This window comes from Eleginops maclovinus, chromosome 6 (genome assembly GCF_036324505.1).
Source record: "Eleginops maclovinus isolate JMC-PN-2008 ecotype Puerto Natales chromosome 6, JC_Emac_rtc_rv5, whole genome shotgun sequence".
NCBI lineage: Eukaryota > Metazoa > Chordata > Actinopteri > Perciformes > Eleginopidae > Eleginops > Eleginops maclovinus.
Genome location: NC_086354.1, coordinates 23833657 through 23849743, shown reverse-complemented (window position 1 = coordinate 23849743; position 16087 = coordinate 23833657). Strand labels below are relative to the sequence as shown.

At 36.6% G+C, this 16087-nt stretch overlaps 2 protein-coding genes across 3 annotated transcripts in view; both read left to right on the top strand.

Annotated features, from left to right (window-relative positions):
* The window catches only part of esyt2a (extended synaptotagmin-like protein 2a), a 39916-nt gene extending 31881 nt beyond the window's left edge, over positions 1-8035 (top strand). For both annotated transcript variants that reach the window (XM_063885446.1, XM_063885445.1), the window contains 8 exons: positions 247-333; positions 860-1009; positions 1592-2040; positions 3167-3265; positions 3348-3479; positions 4337-4442; positions 4633-4682; positions 5236-8035. In XM_063885446.1, the coding sequence (XP_063741516.1) occupies positions 247-333; positions 860-1009; positions 1592-2040; positions 3167-3265; positions 3348-3479; positions 4337-4442; positions 4633-4682; positions 5236-5281 (1119 nt within the window). In that variant the 3' untranslated portion in view covers positions 5282-8035. The remainder of the gene's footprint in view (positions 1-246; positions 334-859; positions 1010-1591; positions 2041-3166; positions 3266-3347; positions 3480-4336; positions 4443-4632; positions 4683-5235) is intronic.
* An 820-nt stretch (positions 8036-8855) lies between these two features.
* Positions 8856-16087, top strand: part of LOC134865739 (receptor-type tyrosine-protein phosphatase N2-like) — a 164723-nt gene continuing 157491 nt past the window's right edge. The window contains 1 exon segment of the mRNA XM_063885429.1: positions 8856-9118. Coding sequence (XP_063741499.1) covers positions 9037-9118 — 82 coding nt within the window. The 5' untranslated portion in view covers positions 8856-9036.

Below are 16087 nucleotides of genomic sequence, written 5' to 3'. Positions count from 1 at the left end.
AGCGACCATGCTAACATAGCACCTCTCTCCTGTAGCTGCTAACCCTGAAGCCATAGCACACTTAACAGGCAACTAATAGAACAATAAGTTAGCAATTTGCTGAATTTTCATACATTTTTAGTGGAAAAACTGCCATTTTCAGACTTGTTCTATCATATTAAATACATAAATACAGATTAGTTCGTAGGTAACGGAGTCTGTGACCCTAATGTCCCTCTAACTGCTCTCTGCTGTGTCGTCCTTCAGACCAGATATAAGACCAATGAGCCGGTGTGGGAGGAGGCCTTCACCTTCCTCATCCACAACCCCCGGAGCCAGGAGCTGGAGGTCGAGGTACGGAGGCTAACTTTACACTTTTCATTGGATGATTGTTTCTTTGCTGCTGCAGTCCCACGTTGAGACCAAAATATTGTTTTGGTCGATTTGGAGAAAACTTGTAATACTAAACTATCTTTGTATTTCAAAATGTATGAATTTGTAAAACATCTCTGCCTCAGTGGCACTTACATAATTTAATCCCTCCACTTTCATTCCTATTTATGCTTTGAGGTTTTAACCCTGTTTATAAATAATTCATAGCCTGATTTATATCGCATTTTATTCCTTAAAAACATGATGTATTGTCTGATTTATGAATTAGCACACATACACATTTGAAATTCCCTCTGTGAAATCCCTTCCCTATGAAATATCAGCAAAGGGAAATGTCCAAATATCTACGCTGGTATAAATGAGCTAATATTAGATAGGATAAAGCCTCTCTCTCATATGAAAACGTCCAATTTCCTCTGCTGTCTCCAATTTAATCTGTATCTAATGGGTTGTGACTGACATGTTTACTCCCTCCGTGTGTTTCCAGGTGAAGGACGAGAAGCACGAGTGCACGTTGGGCGTGTTGACGCTGCCGCTGACCCGCCTGCTGGAGGCCGAGGACATGACGCTGAATCAGCGCTTCCCCCTGAAGAACTCCAGCCCCAGCTGCACCCTCAAGATGAAGATGGCTCTGCGGGTAAGAGGGCGAGTCATGGTGCCATTAGGGGGGTCGTCTGAAGTGGTTCAGCTCAGTTTGAAGTTGTTGAAGGCTTTTAAAATCCCACAGTGGGCTGGAAAGAGAAATAGCTTTTCACTGGAAAGCATCTCAGTTGCATCATTAGGTCAAAAAGCAACAGGACTTCACGTGGAAACCTAAGGGTTGCCGGTTTCGAGTCTCATATTGGGCAAGGTACAAGGAGTGGTTGCTTTTAAGTCAAGGACAACCCGAAGTCCATTGGATTCCGGGGTCAAACACACGCATAGGATTTGATTCGGATCTTTAATTTCCACTAGACTTTAAATTGAGAATTTCTTTTCTTGCCTGATTTGGGGAAAACATATCTTTTAAGGCATTGCCTGGGTCTTCAGGAAGGCATTAAAGTAAGTTATTACAAAGCTTAGTGGAATACTCGACTCTGATTGGTCTGTTCGGACAATTCAGAGGTTATTAATACTGGATAACACACCGCTGCTGAGCAAAATAAAGAACGTTGCTTTGGAGGATGAACCTCGCGCCTGTAACCGTGTAATTACATGTCCTCTATCTGTTTAATCTCAGGTGCTGTGCTTTGAAAAAAAACCTTCCTCCTCCACCTCCTCCTCTGACTCCACCCCGTCCTCGGTGCAGGTCAACAAGAACAAGAAGACCAACCTTAACCCTCAACCTGCCGCCGCTTCCTCCTCCTCCGACTCCCCCGTTCCTCCTCCCTCCAACTCCACCTCCACCTCCGACATCCCACGCTCCTCCTCGGTGTCGGCGCAGGATGTCCTGAACCGACGGAGGGAGGCCAACGATCCCTACCGGTCTGCAGGGAGCACTGATCTGGGGCGAGGAGGAGGGGTAGGAGGAGGTCTGGCTCAGAGCGGGAGGAGCTCCTCTAACCTGGCCATCTCCGGGTCGCAGCTGTACCTGGCGGGAGGGAAGGAGCCCACGCCGAGCATCGCCTCCGACATCTCCAACCCCTACGCTGCTCAGGAGCTGCAGCAGAGACTCGCACAGCTGCAGAAGTAACCATCAAACTGTTAAATATGCATCTATCTGAGGATTTAATCATCAAACTGAGCATGCAAACCTTTTTCATATCATTTAAGTAGTTTAAATTAGTAGTTTAAATTCCAAAAAACAATGCACAATCATGATTATTAGTTTTAACATTGACTTAGTTCTTACTTAAAATAATAAATATGACTTTTTTGTCTTGAATTAAAGATGTCTGACAGTGAGTTCAGGCTTTAGGTACATTTCTGTTGCAGAAATCGTACATTTTCAGGTCAGAAACATCACTCTGGTGCAGGAAAATTGAGAGCATGAACCAATTAAAGAGGAGAGTGTGCAGGGTTTATAAAACAAGACTAGACCAGAGAGCGTCTTTGAGGAGTAGAAGGCAGAACAGTTGTCTCTGAATCTCCATCGCTGAAAGCCTAAATGAAACACCCAGCAGGAACATCACTTAAAAACGACAATATGAAACAATATGAAGCTTCTTCATTCATTCTTTTTACACAAAAAACAAACACTCTAACCTCCAGGACCGTCCATTTATTTTAGCGTTGATAGGAGACATTGTTAAGTATCCATCAAACAATCAAATATTAGTTCATCTGACTACTAAATCATCAACCCGTCCGTGTGAATGTGCATCCAACACAATTGTAATGTCTTTATGTCAGTGGAACATCCTCTAACTCGACTAAAAACCACATCCTCTGCACAGGATACAATAAAGCCTGCTAAATTACGCCAAAAATCAATAGCAGAGGTCAGAAAAATACCAATTCCAATGTAATGCATCGTACATTTGACCTGGTGCAGAACTGTAAGGCGGAGGGATACACAGATTTATCGATCTAATTTGCCTGAAAAACAGAGGAAATTCTCTGGTAGACAAACAATACAAAATGCATTAAACTCAGTCAATGTGAATAAAAATCAAGAAAAATGTGATTTATTTTAAAGAGGAATTTATGTTTATTTGGTACTACTTTATGTGGCGGATTAATCCACATTTGGTGCTTTAATGAGTATTTGTGGCAGCTGAATTGTATATATTGGTATCTGGCCTTGATGCACACTTAATACTAAATGAAATGCATGTGTGTGTGTGTTTGTCCCCCCCCCCACCTCTCTCTGCAGTGGCTCGGGCCCCGGTCACTTCCCTCTGGGTGAAATCCAGCTGACCATCAGACACTCCTCCCAGAGGAACAAACTCATCGTGGTGGTGCACGGCTGCAGGTGAGACCAACGACACCAAGGAGCTTCTGACTCTTGAGAGTGTGTTCAGTCCTCAGTTATAATCTGCTGCCTCCCTCCTCAGGAACCTGATCGCCTTCACGGACCACGGCTCGGATCCCTACGTGCGCCTCTACCTGCTGCCCGACAAACGGAGGTCAGGGAGGAGGAAAACTCACACCTTCAAGAAATCCCTCAACCCCGTTTACGACCAGACGTGAGTCCCACCTTCACTGGAAACTTATTTTTCCACAATAAAATGTCAACCAACAACTAGAAGTAGTTAGTGGAGTTATCCCAACTCTTTCCAACAATTTTCAAACCCCAGAAATGTCTCATTATTAACAAGTCAGCTTTGCATTTGGGCCTTTCATCCTCACATTTCACTGTCAAAATCTGGCTTTGTATGCTTTAAGCCACATTTTTACATTCATACTTTTCAGATATGGTCATTTTTTAAAACATTTTTCTTAAAACTTATAATTATAATATTTTTTTACAAACAAAATAATCGGATTCTGACATAATTTCACTTATTTTACCTTCGATTCATTCAGACGTTTCTCTTTTGCCCCTCTGCTAACACCGATTAATTAACCCTACAATAACACCACAGATATTTAACTCCAATTTCCTCCATTTTTAAAAACCATCATTTGTAATTATTTGATATTTTTAAGAAGCAAAAAATGTGGAAAAATACATTTAATAAATTAAATAAAAGCAACTTTTTTTTAGATCTCAAATTTGAAGATCCATCAATTTATTCACATTTTCTGAACGTCGTTATTTGTAGATTTTTTTGTAATTATTTGATATTTCTTAGAAGAAAAATGACTTTATAATATTTTATTTGTATTGTATAAAAGTTAATATCAGAACGGTCTTTAATCAACCCTTGGTTTAGAAGAGCACTTACCCTCTGCGTATGTATCATATCTCATATCTTCCTGAACCTCAGCGGGAGAAGCTTAAACTCTGTCTTTAGTCGATGTTTTGATCAATAAATCTGAGCTCTTAAACTTAGTATTTCAGCGGCTGATTATGGCTGACGTGTCCTCTCTTCCTCCTCAGGTTCGAGTTCAGTGTTTCCCTGGTGGAGCTCCACAGACGGACTCTGGACGTTGCAGTGAAGAACGGTGGAGGGCTGCTCTCCAAACACAAAGGCCTTCTGGGAAAGGTACGCACAGAAACCCTGCAGAAATGTCTCCAAATGAATCCAATTATCAAGAAAGCTTCCTTTATTTTTAAGATTTTGGAACTGCCAGTGTGTTGATCAACCTCAACACTGTTTCTCTTACCAAAAAGCTTTCAATCTTCTTTGAGTCTTAAGTTCTGCCTTTAAATACACTGCTGTTTTCTCTCCTCAGGTTCTGGTGGATCTGACGTACGAGGACACGTCTAAGGGTTGGACCCAATGGTGAGTGTTCGATCCCACACTTATGATCTGTGAGATATAAATGAAGTATGAAGACAAACAGCTCAGATTTGATACATGATGTTAAGAAGTCTTTAAAAAATGTGACTTAAGTACGAAATGATGTTTGAGATAAAAGATATATCAAAAATAGATTCATTTGCCAAATATTCTTCAATAAGTGAAGACAAATGTTGGTTTTAACTCCACACACTCCTACATTTTAAGGTAACCAGCAGTCGTTTTGTATCATGAAGTAAAACATGACTTAAATTCCATATTTTAGTCCCAGCTTTATACCAAAGCTATGATATGGAGAGTTATTGCACATTTTATACTTTAATTAATTATGTTTTATTCATATGATTACCATACTCTACTTTAATATTTGTTGGACATGTTTCTTTAACTTCTTCTTTGTTTGATCTTTTTATTGCACATTTTATACTTGAATTTCTTATGTTTGTAAAAATCAATTTGAACATATTCCAAAATGGAGCGACTGAAACCCCATTTCCAGATTTCAAAATAAAAGCCTCTCTTTCTCCTCCTGCAGGTTTGAGCTGAGTGAAGATGGTCAGTCAAAGCATCAGCAACTATAGAGCGACACAACCATCACCATCATCCTCATCCTCCCTCCTCCTCCTCCTCCTCCTCATACAGTACAGTCTACAGATGGTCTTTATTGTGTTTATTTTGTGTACACACGTAAAGAAAAAGCAGCTTTTATCCATTTAACCACATCAGTCGCAAGGCAGACCTCCCCTTTAAGAAGAGACAGGCTTCAAAGGGAGTATTCCACGTGTACAATATTAAATATATCATCGCGTACCGCTGTGGAAAATATATTCCATATTTAACGGAGAATATATATATCGGCTGTAGAGGAAGACAATCTATTTTTTTGCAGTAAAAGATGTACAAGTTTGTAAATATAAACGATGATGCTGGACTAAAGAGGCGGCGTGTTTTAGAGGAGATTCAGGCCGAATGAGTGTTTGTCCTTTAGTTGATTTTTTTATAATTGAAAGACATTCTAGACGCCACCAAAGAGACGAGACGTATTTTTAAATTCTCCTCCCTCGTTTGCTTTCCTCTGGTTTTTATTCCACTTTAATAACACGTGTTGAACATCTTTAAAAAGAACTATAAGTACATAAATCGTGTGTTAATCCTCCTGCTTTTTTATCTGTTAATACACCTGTTGTGATTCTAAAATAAGGCCTTTGTTATTGTTTTTAAAACTGAATATTTTGCACATCCGGGATCATGTTCACTCTGAGTTGCAATTCAATCACTGCCTGTTTTCCTCTGAAAAAAGTCAGTTTTAGCGAGTAGTTCTTATGTCAAAGTAAGAGTATTTATAATAAAAAAAGGCACAATCAAAGAGTCATGTATTGAAATACTATAAATCACATTTTACAGAAGTAGAATCGCCTTCCTATTTAGAGTGATATGAGAAATACTGTTTTTGTCTGTTAAATATTAAGTTATGAGTAAAAAAGGACAGATTTATCAGTATCTCTTATTTGTTGAATCCATTAAATTGTGTTTCAAATATATAAGTTTGTGAGGTTTTATATTTAACAGACAAAAAAAGTAGTTTTATCCAATTATTTGTAATAAATAAGCATTTTTATCCAAATATTCCTACATTAAATGTATTTAAAATGATGTAATAAAATGATAACTCATATTTCCTTCATTTATCTAAAGCCACTATGTATGTGCAGTTGAATAAAGACAACAATGACAAGCGTAATAATATTTACACATTTATAGTTTTGTCATATTTACCACTTCTCGATTAATGTGTCACTTCCTGTCAGTTTTCCAAAATAAAAGAACTCTCGAGCTTTCTGTTTATTTGCAATCTTTTATTTTGAAAGTACAGGAATAACCCGGTGACTAAGGACAGTGTTTGTGATGAAAGATAAAGAAGTGCTTACGAGTTTCTATTTGAGTCTGAGCTGCCAGTATTTCCTCATACGGATACATTAACACACCTGCACAAAACAGTCCAGGACTTCAACTTATTAGGACACTTTTTTAAAGGTTTCATTTCCGAAAAAAATCTACTTTAAGTGGCTATAAAAAAATAATAAATTGAAGGAAATGACAATAGAAAATGACACTTCAACAGTTTACTCTAAAATATAAACCACAAAAGTTCTCAGTAAAAAGCTTTTTTTTGCACCTTATTTTAAAGCGTTTTAACAAACAGGGACATTTACAAACTCACGATAAATGATCTCCAACAAAGAAAATCTAATTCAAAACGTGAAAAATACATTTGAATTAAAACAAAGAAACCAGAAATAATGACTTTAAGAACAGAAAGTACAAAAATGACACTTCCGTATGAAAGTAAATAAAATACATGAATTGGTAACAAAAAACTACAGAGTGGCTTTAAAGATGAAACAGAGTTGGAATAAGATGACACCAACAAAACATTCTGGAAAATAACAAATAATTACAAAAAAATCTACAAAAAGTGACTTTAAGAATTCAGAAAATTGAATGAATTGAGATCTCCTAAAATTAGAAATAAGGTCTTAAAAATGTGCCTTTTTTTTGTTTATAGAAATGTTTTGCTTCTTAAAAATATAAAATAACTACAAATAGTTGCTTTAAAATCAGGAAATCTGAATGCATTTACATCTAAATTCAGAAAAGTCGAAGAAATGTGCTTTTTTTGTTTGTGTCAGTCAGGGTTCATACCACGATAAGTTCCACTATAATCGAGTTTTCCACATTTTGTGTTTGAATCAACAGAAGTCTTAACGTGTCAATAATTCGTGTCTTTTTCAGCACATTATTAAGTCTTGAAAATGTTGAAATTCACACTTTTTATTTTGTGTACATACATTTATTTCCACACATCATGTTAGAGACTGCTCTGCTTTCACAGCACTTTCTCAAAAGGGATTTATATCTAACTACATAAAGCTTGGTATTTAAAACAATAAATAACATCGCTTTTATTTTCAAATAGTCTTTTGTCATCATGAAAGTATTTTACGCACATGTATGTACGCTTTACACACATGTATGTACGCTCTGCCATTCTTTGTTGTGTGTTTGAATGTTTATTATGTAGCTGTCATTCATTCTGTTTGATTTTGAAAGAGTCAAACTGTTCTCTCTGTTGGATGCGAGAGCTTCTCTGAACGGCCGTTTTGTTTTTCTCCGTCTTCTTAATTTATCTTGTGCCTTAAGAAATATTCACGTGTATAAAAAACAAAGAGGACGCTTCAACGGTTTTTGCTCATGTGTCACAATGTCTCCTAAATGTCTTTTCAAAACAAATAAAGAGCTTTAGCTGGCTATAGCGGCATGAAGCTGTGCAGCACTCTGGTCTCAGTATTTTATCATTTGTATTGCTTTCCCGGGTTTCTCCTCTCTTGTAGTGTGTAACAGAGATTTTAGTGCATGTAAATGGCTTTTGCTCAAGTTGTGATATTAACTTTGTGCAATACAAATATAATATTACGTACAGTCTTTTAACTTCTAAAAAAGATCAAATAATTTCAAAAAATCTCCAAATAATGGCGTTAAAATTCAGAAAATTGGAATAAATGGATGTCTCTTAAAATTTGAAATGAGGTCTTAAAAAACAGTTTGTTTCATTTGTATTTTTTTTGACGTTTTTTGCTTCTTGTAATAATTACAAATAATGGATTTAAAAATGGAGGTAATTTGAATTAATTGATATCTCCTAATATTAGAAATGTTGTACTCTTCAAAATATGTAAGATAAATAATATTAATAAGTCAATAAATGGAATGTCATTAACACATATATAAATATAACTTCTATATATTAAACATATTTCATTTAAGTGGTAGCATTACCTGAAATGTGTTTTTTGGTAATGTGTTTGATTAACGGACATAATCTAAAAAATGTCAAATCAGAATAAGTGTTTGACTGTTATAATGTTCTGTCTTTATTTCATTGGCTTATCCTCGCAAGTCATTAATTATATTTCATTTAATCTAATTAAATATTTGGAATTTGCATCTTATATTTCATTAAAATGTGCAGTTTTCCTAAAAACGCAGTTTACTTTAGGTTTGCTGGACCTTTATTTTGAAATCCCTTTACTAGACATTTATTTTGAAAGGCCTCACCGGAAGTACTTTCTCTAAACACACCTGCCTTGATGCAGTTGGGTCTAATCGCAGAAACGCCCTGCTCTCCTCTCCTCCGACATCCATCCATCCCCGGCTCTCCTCTGCTCCTCTATCCGCCGAGCAGACGCTCTAAGCCGGCAGGAAAACCAACGAAACCTCGGTGGAGGAAAGAAAATGGCCTTTTAACACCTTGAGAGAATAAAACCCAAGAGGAGACATGGAGCCTTTTTCCTTCCTCCGCCTCCTCGTCTTCCTCGTTTCCTTGAGCTGCTTCTCCACGGCTGCTGACAGGAGGATCGGTGAGTGGATTAAAGGAGAGTTATTATTTGAATTAGCTGCATCTGTAGTGTTTGGATCCCCTCACTCACAGCCATTACAGCAGAAACACAAGAGGAGACCATTTCTGTTTCTGCTCTGTCAATATTTGCAGCTTCACCTGGAAAAACCAACACGGTGATCCTGGGATTTCTGCAGGGATAAGTCTGCAAACAAACCCTCAGTCAGGAATATCAGGAAATAAAACAGGAGGTATAAAGGGGTATACACACATCTGCTGTCTGCAGGAAGGAGCTGAGAGGAAAATGTGGATTTACTATATTTTAAAGAGGGTTTGAATGTTTCAGTTTTTACTATCAGAACAAAATAATAGAATAATAATTAATAAATACCAAATAAAAGCTACAATTTTTGATGTATAAAAATATAGGAATTGAAATGGAAAAATATGTTTAAAATGATCTTTTATGTCTTTAAATAAAATATATTCATACAAAATAAAAATATAGGATATAAATAACCTTTTAAATATATTGAAAATAAAGATTTTAATAAATAAAATAAACAAGATATACAAATTCATAAAATACATTTAATATATTCATAAATATTCAGATCGAAAAATAACATTAAATATTAAAATATATATATATAAACTGTCTGTAAAATAAAATAAAAACAATGTATTTATTTTTTAAATTAAATAACACATTACCAGAAAATATGGAATAATCCAAAAATATAATTAATGTTATAGGTAAAAAAATAATACAAGTAAATAAATATTTTTTCTAAATGTAAATAATATACAAATAAACAATATGTTAAATTATTTACAAATGTTCTAAATACAAAACAGAAAGGAATCATAAATATACTAATTAAATTAAATACGTTATTAGTACTTTAATATCTAATAAATAGATAAATAGTAGAAAATATAAATTATTGGGAGTCAATTTATAAAAAAGCAAAACAAAAATACAACATATTTAATCAAATTCTTACAGGCAGCGTTGGTCTGTGTACACTACAGTGGCTTGTAAACAACAACAGGAAACATCAGTGAGTGATGACATTCATGCAAAACAGTGAAAAAGGTTCTTACACACACTCTCCAATATCCAGCTCTGAGGCAGTTATTGATCGGAAATATGGAGGAGTGTGTGTGTGTGTGTGTGTGTGTGTGTGTGTGTGTGTTAGTGTGTGTGTGTGTGTGTGTGTGTGTGTGTGTGTGTGTGTGTGTGTGTGTAGGCTGGGGACATTATTTTCTCTATGCACTGAGTTTATAAAAAGCTGAAAGGCAATATTCCCCGCTGATCTAAGATGCTGTCTGTGAGATGACTGTTGCAGAAGAGAGGAGGAAGAAGAAGAAGCTGGGGTTGAGAGGGAGGTGTGTGTGTGTGTGTGTGTGTGTGTGTGTGTGTGTGTGTATTCGTTCACATTACATAACCAGCATGCAGAGAGTATGGCAGACTCTGAGCTGAGCAGGCACCAGCAGAGATGCTCCATCTTTAAAGTGATTTGTGATTTAAGTATACATATATTTGAGTATATTGTTGTTGTTGTTGTTGTTGTTGTTGTTGTTGTGGTTGTTGTGGTTGTCAGCGGCCAAATAAACAGCAATGTGAATTTATACCTGGTTTAATATCACTAAACAAGCACAATATGTTACCTACTGTATTTGATCCTTCAATTTCCACTGTCTTCACACACTAGTGGACAAAAGTGCTGTACATCAATACAAATATAAACAACAACAAACAAACCAACAAACAAACAGATAGGACATCAAACAAATGCAAAAACGATTGTTTTTCTCTGCTCCCTGACTGGAATAAATGCGGCTCCAAAAACAAGTAAACAAACAATAAAAACATGAGTAAACAAATCAGCCAATAGAACAAGAAAACATTTGCTTAGCAAGATGTCTTGAAATAAGAGGGGATAATTAGATGAGTCAGATGTTGTAATTAGCAGAGGAAACTTTTTTTGACTATATTTGAATCAGGACATTACGTGTTAGAAAATAAGCCAGAAATGCTCAACAGTTTCATCTGACGACTCAAAATAGGATGCGTTGTCTAAAAACAAGACCCTATATCTCACTGCATTGTTACTTCTTACGTTATCAGGTCTTATATCAAGTGTAGAGACATATTCTGACTATAAATTAGACAAATAAACTTGGTTGGTTGGTGATGAATGACCTCCAGTTACAGGTCTCTTGTCTCCCGGTCCGTTCCCATCACCAAACACTGATTTATGTTTATTGTACGTTTTGTCCCGAAGCCTCCTCTGAGGGACAGGTTTCCTCTCCTGGGATTTTGAACCGCTGATTGCTCAGGTCTCTTAATCATTAACCCGGTGCGGGGAGAAGGTCACCGCTGTGTGTGACCGTAGCCGTGGAAACGCTCATTAACATTTTACACCAGCTGATTGGTCGGGAGCTGAGGTGCATGTGCACACAGGAAATCAAAGATCTAAAGAAACCCTCCGGTGGACAAGCTCAGCTGTAACTGAACTGCTGTTGCATTGATTGGGCGTTTGCTTTATTGATAATTTGTCTGCATTGACGTGACATGAATCCATGAATCGACTGATTTAGATCAATGTGTCTCAGAGCTGCTGAGTCTGGTACTGATTGATATCTCCTCCTGTTCGGGCTTATCCTCAGCATACAGGTGGAACCACATCTGTTGTGAGTCCGGCTGCAGGGTTTATTGTTCTTCATGCCGAGCCTCCTGATGCTGTGTGGATTTGTGCATCTGTGTTGAAGATCGGACAAGATAGAAGCGCGAGAAGTACATTTACGATTTTGCCGACTCATCGATTATATTATTGCATTGGCAGATCCCTTAAATATGAGTTTGTTCTTAAGGAAACATGCAAAAGCACCATTTGAAATTGTGAATTGATCAGAAAAGTGCACACAAGCATCAACAATAAATAAATCAGCATGAAAAAATTAAAACGACGCAGCTCTAGTGTAGAAAAAATATGCTACAAGCAATTCTTCGCATCCCAAATGTAGAAATAATCCTTCTGTGGTCAATTTCAGACGTGATGTATTATTTAATTGATCGTTAATGCATACATATGGACATCAATTACATGTTGCAGCTGGTCAAGTTCCAGTTTTCCTGTGCATTGAAGGGTGATTGCTAATATTTTTCTCCCAAACTAAAGTGTCTTTTTTAGGTTAATACGGAGTAATGCCAATATATTTGCCCAATTAACACCCACAACATGAGATTACACACAGAACTACAAGAGATTTATCGTAGCTCACTAAAACTGTAGCTCGGATGGTCGACACATGCCGACGCTACAGTAAAAGAGAGCACTGAAAACAAAACGGCCTCCGTCCACCTGATGTATGGATCAATGCCGTGGTTTTGAACAATCATTGGAAGAAAGGAATGAGAGGAAGGACATAAAGGGATGAAGGAGGAGGTTGTTGTTGTCGCTGCAGGAGACAGAGAGACCAATTGAAGCTCTTCCCCGCATGCACCTTTTTAATTGAGAAATGGATTTCCACCCCGACGAAATAGAAATGATCAAACAGCGACTTTGCTTTTCCAAATCCTTCCTTTGGCGTCAGGTGTCTGATCGTTTCTCCGAGCGCAAACTAATTGGATTGCTGTCAAAAAACAAGGGGACATCGCTTCAGAAAATACTTCACATATACACAATTAGGAAAGCCCCTTTTCTGATCAGCCATGGGGAGAACCTGAGAGTGAGTCAGCCTTCAGAAGGGATAAAAATAACACAGCAAAGGAAGGGAATGCTTTTTAAAAAAGGCCTTTTTCCCTTCAGTCTGCGACCCCGACCTGTTATCCAGAGATGTCAACAGAACAGAGATAACATTGTGTGCTGGAGAAGGTGAAGGCTGAATGCTGAAGGGAAAAGGATGAAAGTCATTTGTTTTAAATGAGACATGTTGACAATATATAAGATTAACAGAGAGGAAGAGGCCAAGAGACAAACAACAACTAATCTAAATATCTATAGAATACTATAAAACCTGATTGACTTGTTTGGCTAAACTCCCACATTGTAGTCAATCAAACAAAGTGCAGTATTTAGGCTAGTGAAATTCAAATAAACACATAATATATGCATAAAAAAACACAGTTATACCAGTAATCAATACCACAGTATCATCAATAATGATTGGATGGATAAGGCATCTTGTTCTTCATTCCAAAATCCAAGACAAAACGTTAAGAAATGAAAGAACGGTTAGCTTTAAAGTTAGCATGCCTGGCTAACTAGCTCACTGCCTACAGTTTAGCATCAGTTTTAAGAATCAGTTGTGGTTTTTGTTTAGTATAGGAAAGGTTACACACTTGTTTGCCCTACTTTTCTCCTTCAAAGTGAGAGATATTGCTCAGAACAAAAGCGTTTAAGCACAAGTTAAGAGTAAATAACACTAAATCCTTATTCAGCTAATATCTAGCTAGATGCTAAATAGTTACATGAACATAATTAGCTAAAATATTAAAATACACACATAATATAAGCATAAAAATCACATTTATACCAGCTACCAGTGCCACTCTACCATCAGTAAAGTTTGAGTGGTGTGGCGTTTTATCCTCCATTACAAAACAGCAAAACACAAAAGCAAACGTTAGCTTCAAAGTTAGCATGCCTGGCTAACCAGCTCACTGCCTACAGTTTAGCATTAGTGTTATTTCCAAGGCCATGGACTGGTATATAGTTTGTAAATTAACCATGTTATTCTATGGGATGTCTTTGCCTTACATTTCTCCTTCAAAGTGAGGGATAGTGCTTAAAATACAAGTGTTTTAGCACAAATTAAGAGTAAATAACACTTTAGGAATATATCACAGAGCTACATTTAGCTAGCTACTGTTGATGAAGTAGCCTTTTGATTAGACCAGTTTGAATCCAATTTAGAACTGAAGAGTTACAGGAAAGAGATTTCAGGTTTATATACAGGAAAGATGTTTGCTGTATATTTAAGATTATATATAAACTACTCACTTAATACAGATGAAAAGCCCTCGCCTCGTTTATGTCGTGATTAAATCGTTTTAAGGCATTTTCTCTGAGATTTCTCTGATAATTGGTGCAAAAACCTTCAGCATGTGGATGGTTGACATTTTTAAACGTATTTACGTATTTGTATTTGATAGTGACAGTGCAAATTAATCAACATCATTATGAAATACATGATGTAAAAAGACCAGCGTTACCAAACATGCTAATTTAGATGAATCAGAAAAAAAACACTATGCTTTTTACAGGTTTTATTTTTGAAGTGCACTTTTTCAAGCTTTTTAATGAAAATAAACTGCATTTTAATTTTCTACAGACCATAACAGCAGTAGAGAATGGCTTATTTGTCATTTGAGTCAAATCTCCTCCTCAAAAGTTTATTTCTTCAATTAAATGTTTGGCTTTATATGTCAAGGTGAACCAAGCTGGAGCATTTGGCCTTTCCCTCAGGGAACAACAGGTGTCTGATGCAAAGGGACAGATGGCATCCTGGGAAATGTAGTGCCCTTATTGTCAGCCCGACTTGTAATAGCCCTGCCAGGAGGCATTAAAGGCCCCTGCCCGGACGCCACTTTCCGCTCACACGGTGAAGCTGATTGAAATTCTGTTCCTCCTGCTTCACCGGCTCTCTGTTGCTCCCCGGTGCAAACACTGCAACCTATTTCACACTCTGCTGCCGTGGAGCGAGGAGGGCTTAGAGGAAAATAAAACTCAGGGTGGCAGCAAAAGTCCAGAAGTAGCACAGGGAGGCATCTTCCATATCGTCCACTATTTACTGTCTGGAGAGAGCTCTTATCTGGAAGTTCACACCTCTTTACTTACCTCTCACTTTGAATTAAATCCTCTTTATACACATTTCTTAATCATTTTGGATCACAGTGAAGTTATTTTAAGGAACGTTGGCTCCACTTGGGCCCCTTTTACTTTAATAAAATGTGTTGTTTATGAGTTAATGCATCATGTTCAAGTTTTGTAACATTCAGACATAATCAAATCTGGTTGCTGTGTAGTTTCTAGTATTATTTGAATTTCTATTTTGTCGTATGCTCATGTTCAACCTCTCATGGATTATATAGCAAAATGATTGCTGCATGACAGTTTAAATAATATGTAATAATATGAATAAAATGTACATAATAATAAAAACAGCCTGCTCTGATGGCTTCATTAGTAAAAATTTTTTTTATTTTTTATATATTTATTTTGTGGTTTGCTAAAAAAATAGCATTACAGAAAAAATATGAATTTTATTTTGATAGATGTAAAAATGATTACTTAAACATGCAAATGATTGCTGCTTTACAAATAAATAATATATAATATTACAAATAAAATCAATCCAATTTAATTTGTCTAAATTCTCTGATTGCTTCACTATTACAATTTTAAGTAATATTTTATTTATAGTATGTTAATAAAAATATATATTATTTGATCTTAATTTAAACAAATAATATGGTAAATTAATTTAGATATAAATAACATGACTTAATCGCTTGACTTTTTGGATGTCATTTGTTTTCCTGTGCTATAAATTATTATGTTTTGATTGTCTGGAAAACCTGTTTTGCATAAAGCATTTTGTGCAAAAGCAATTGCTATGATTCCCTTTTTAGTTCTAAGCCTCTCTGATTGTTTATGGCGTTTATATGTATGTTGTTATTGTGCTGTTTTGCAGAAATTGGCCTCAACTCTGCGTGAAAGCCCCGAAGCTGCTGTAATGAAGCTCTGACTCTCTGTAAACAGCTTTTCCGTCTCTCTCATGTCCCTGCTTTTAACAAGACTGCCTGAAACTGGCGTAATAACGGCAAACAAACACAGCCCCGGGGGATCCTGCCTTTAATTACACCGACAAAGGAACAAAATGAAACCCCAGAAAAACACGACACGAGCAGAAAGCCAACGACTTCACTCTGATCTGTCTTCGTTAGAGACCCGGTGCATTCTGGGTAAAACGAAATGAG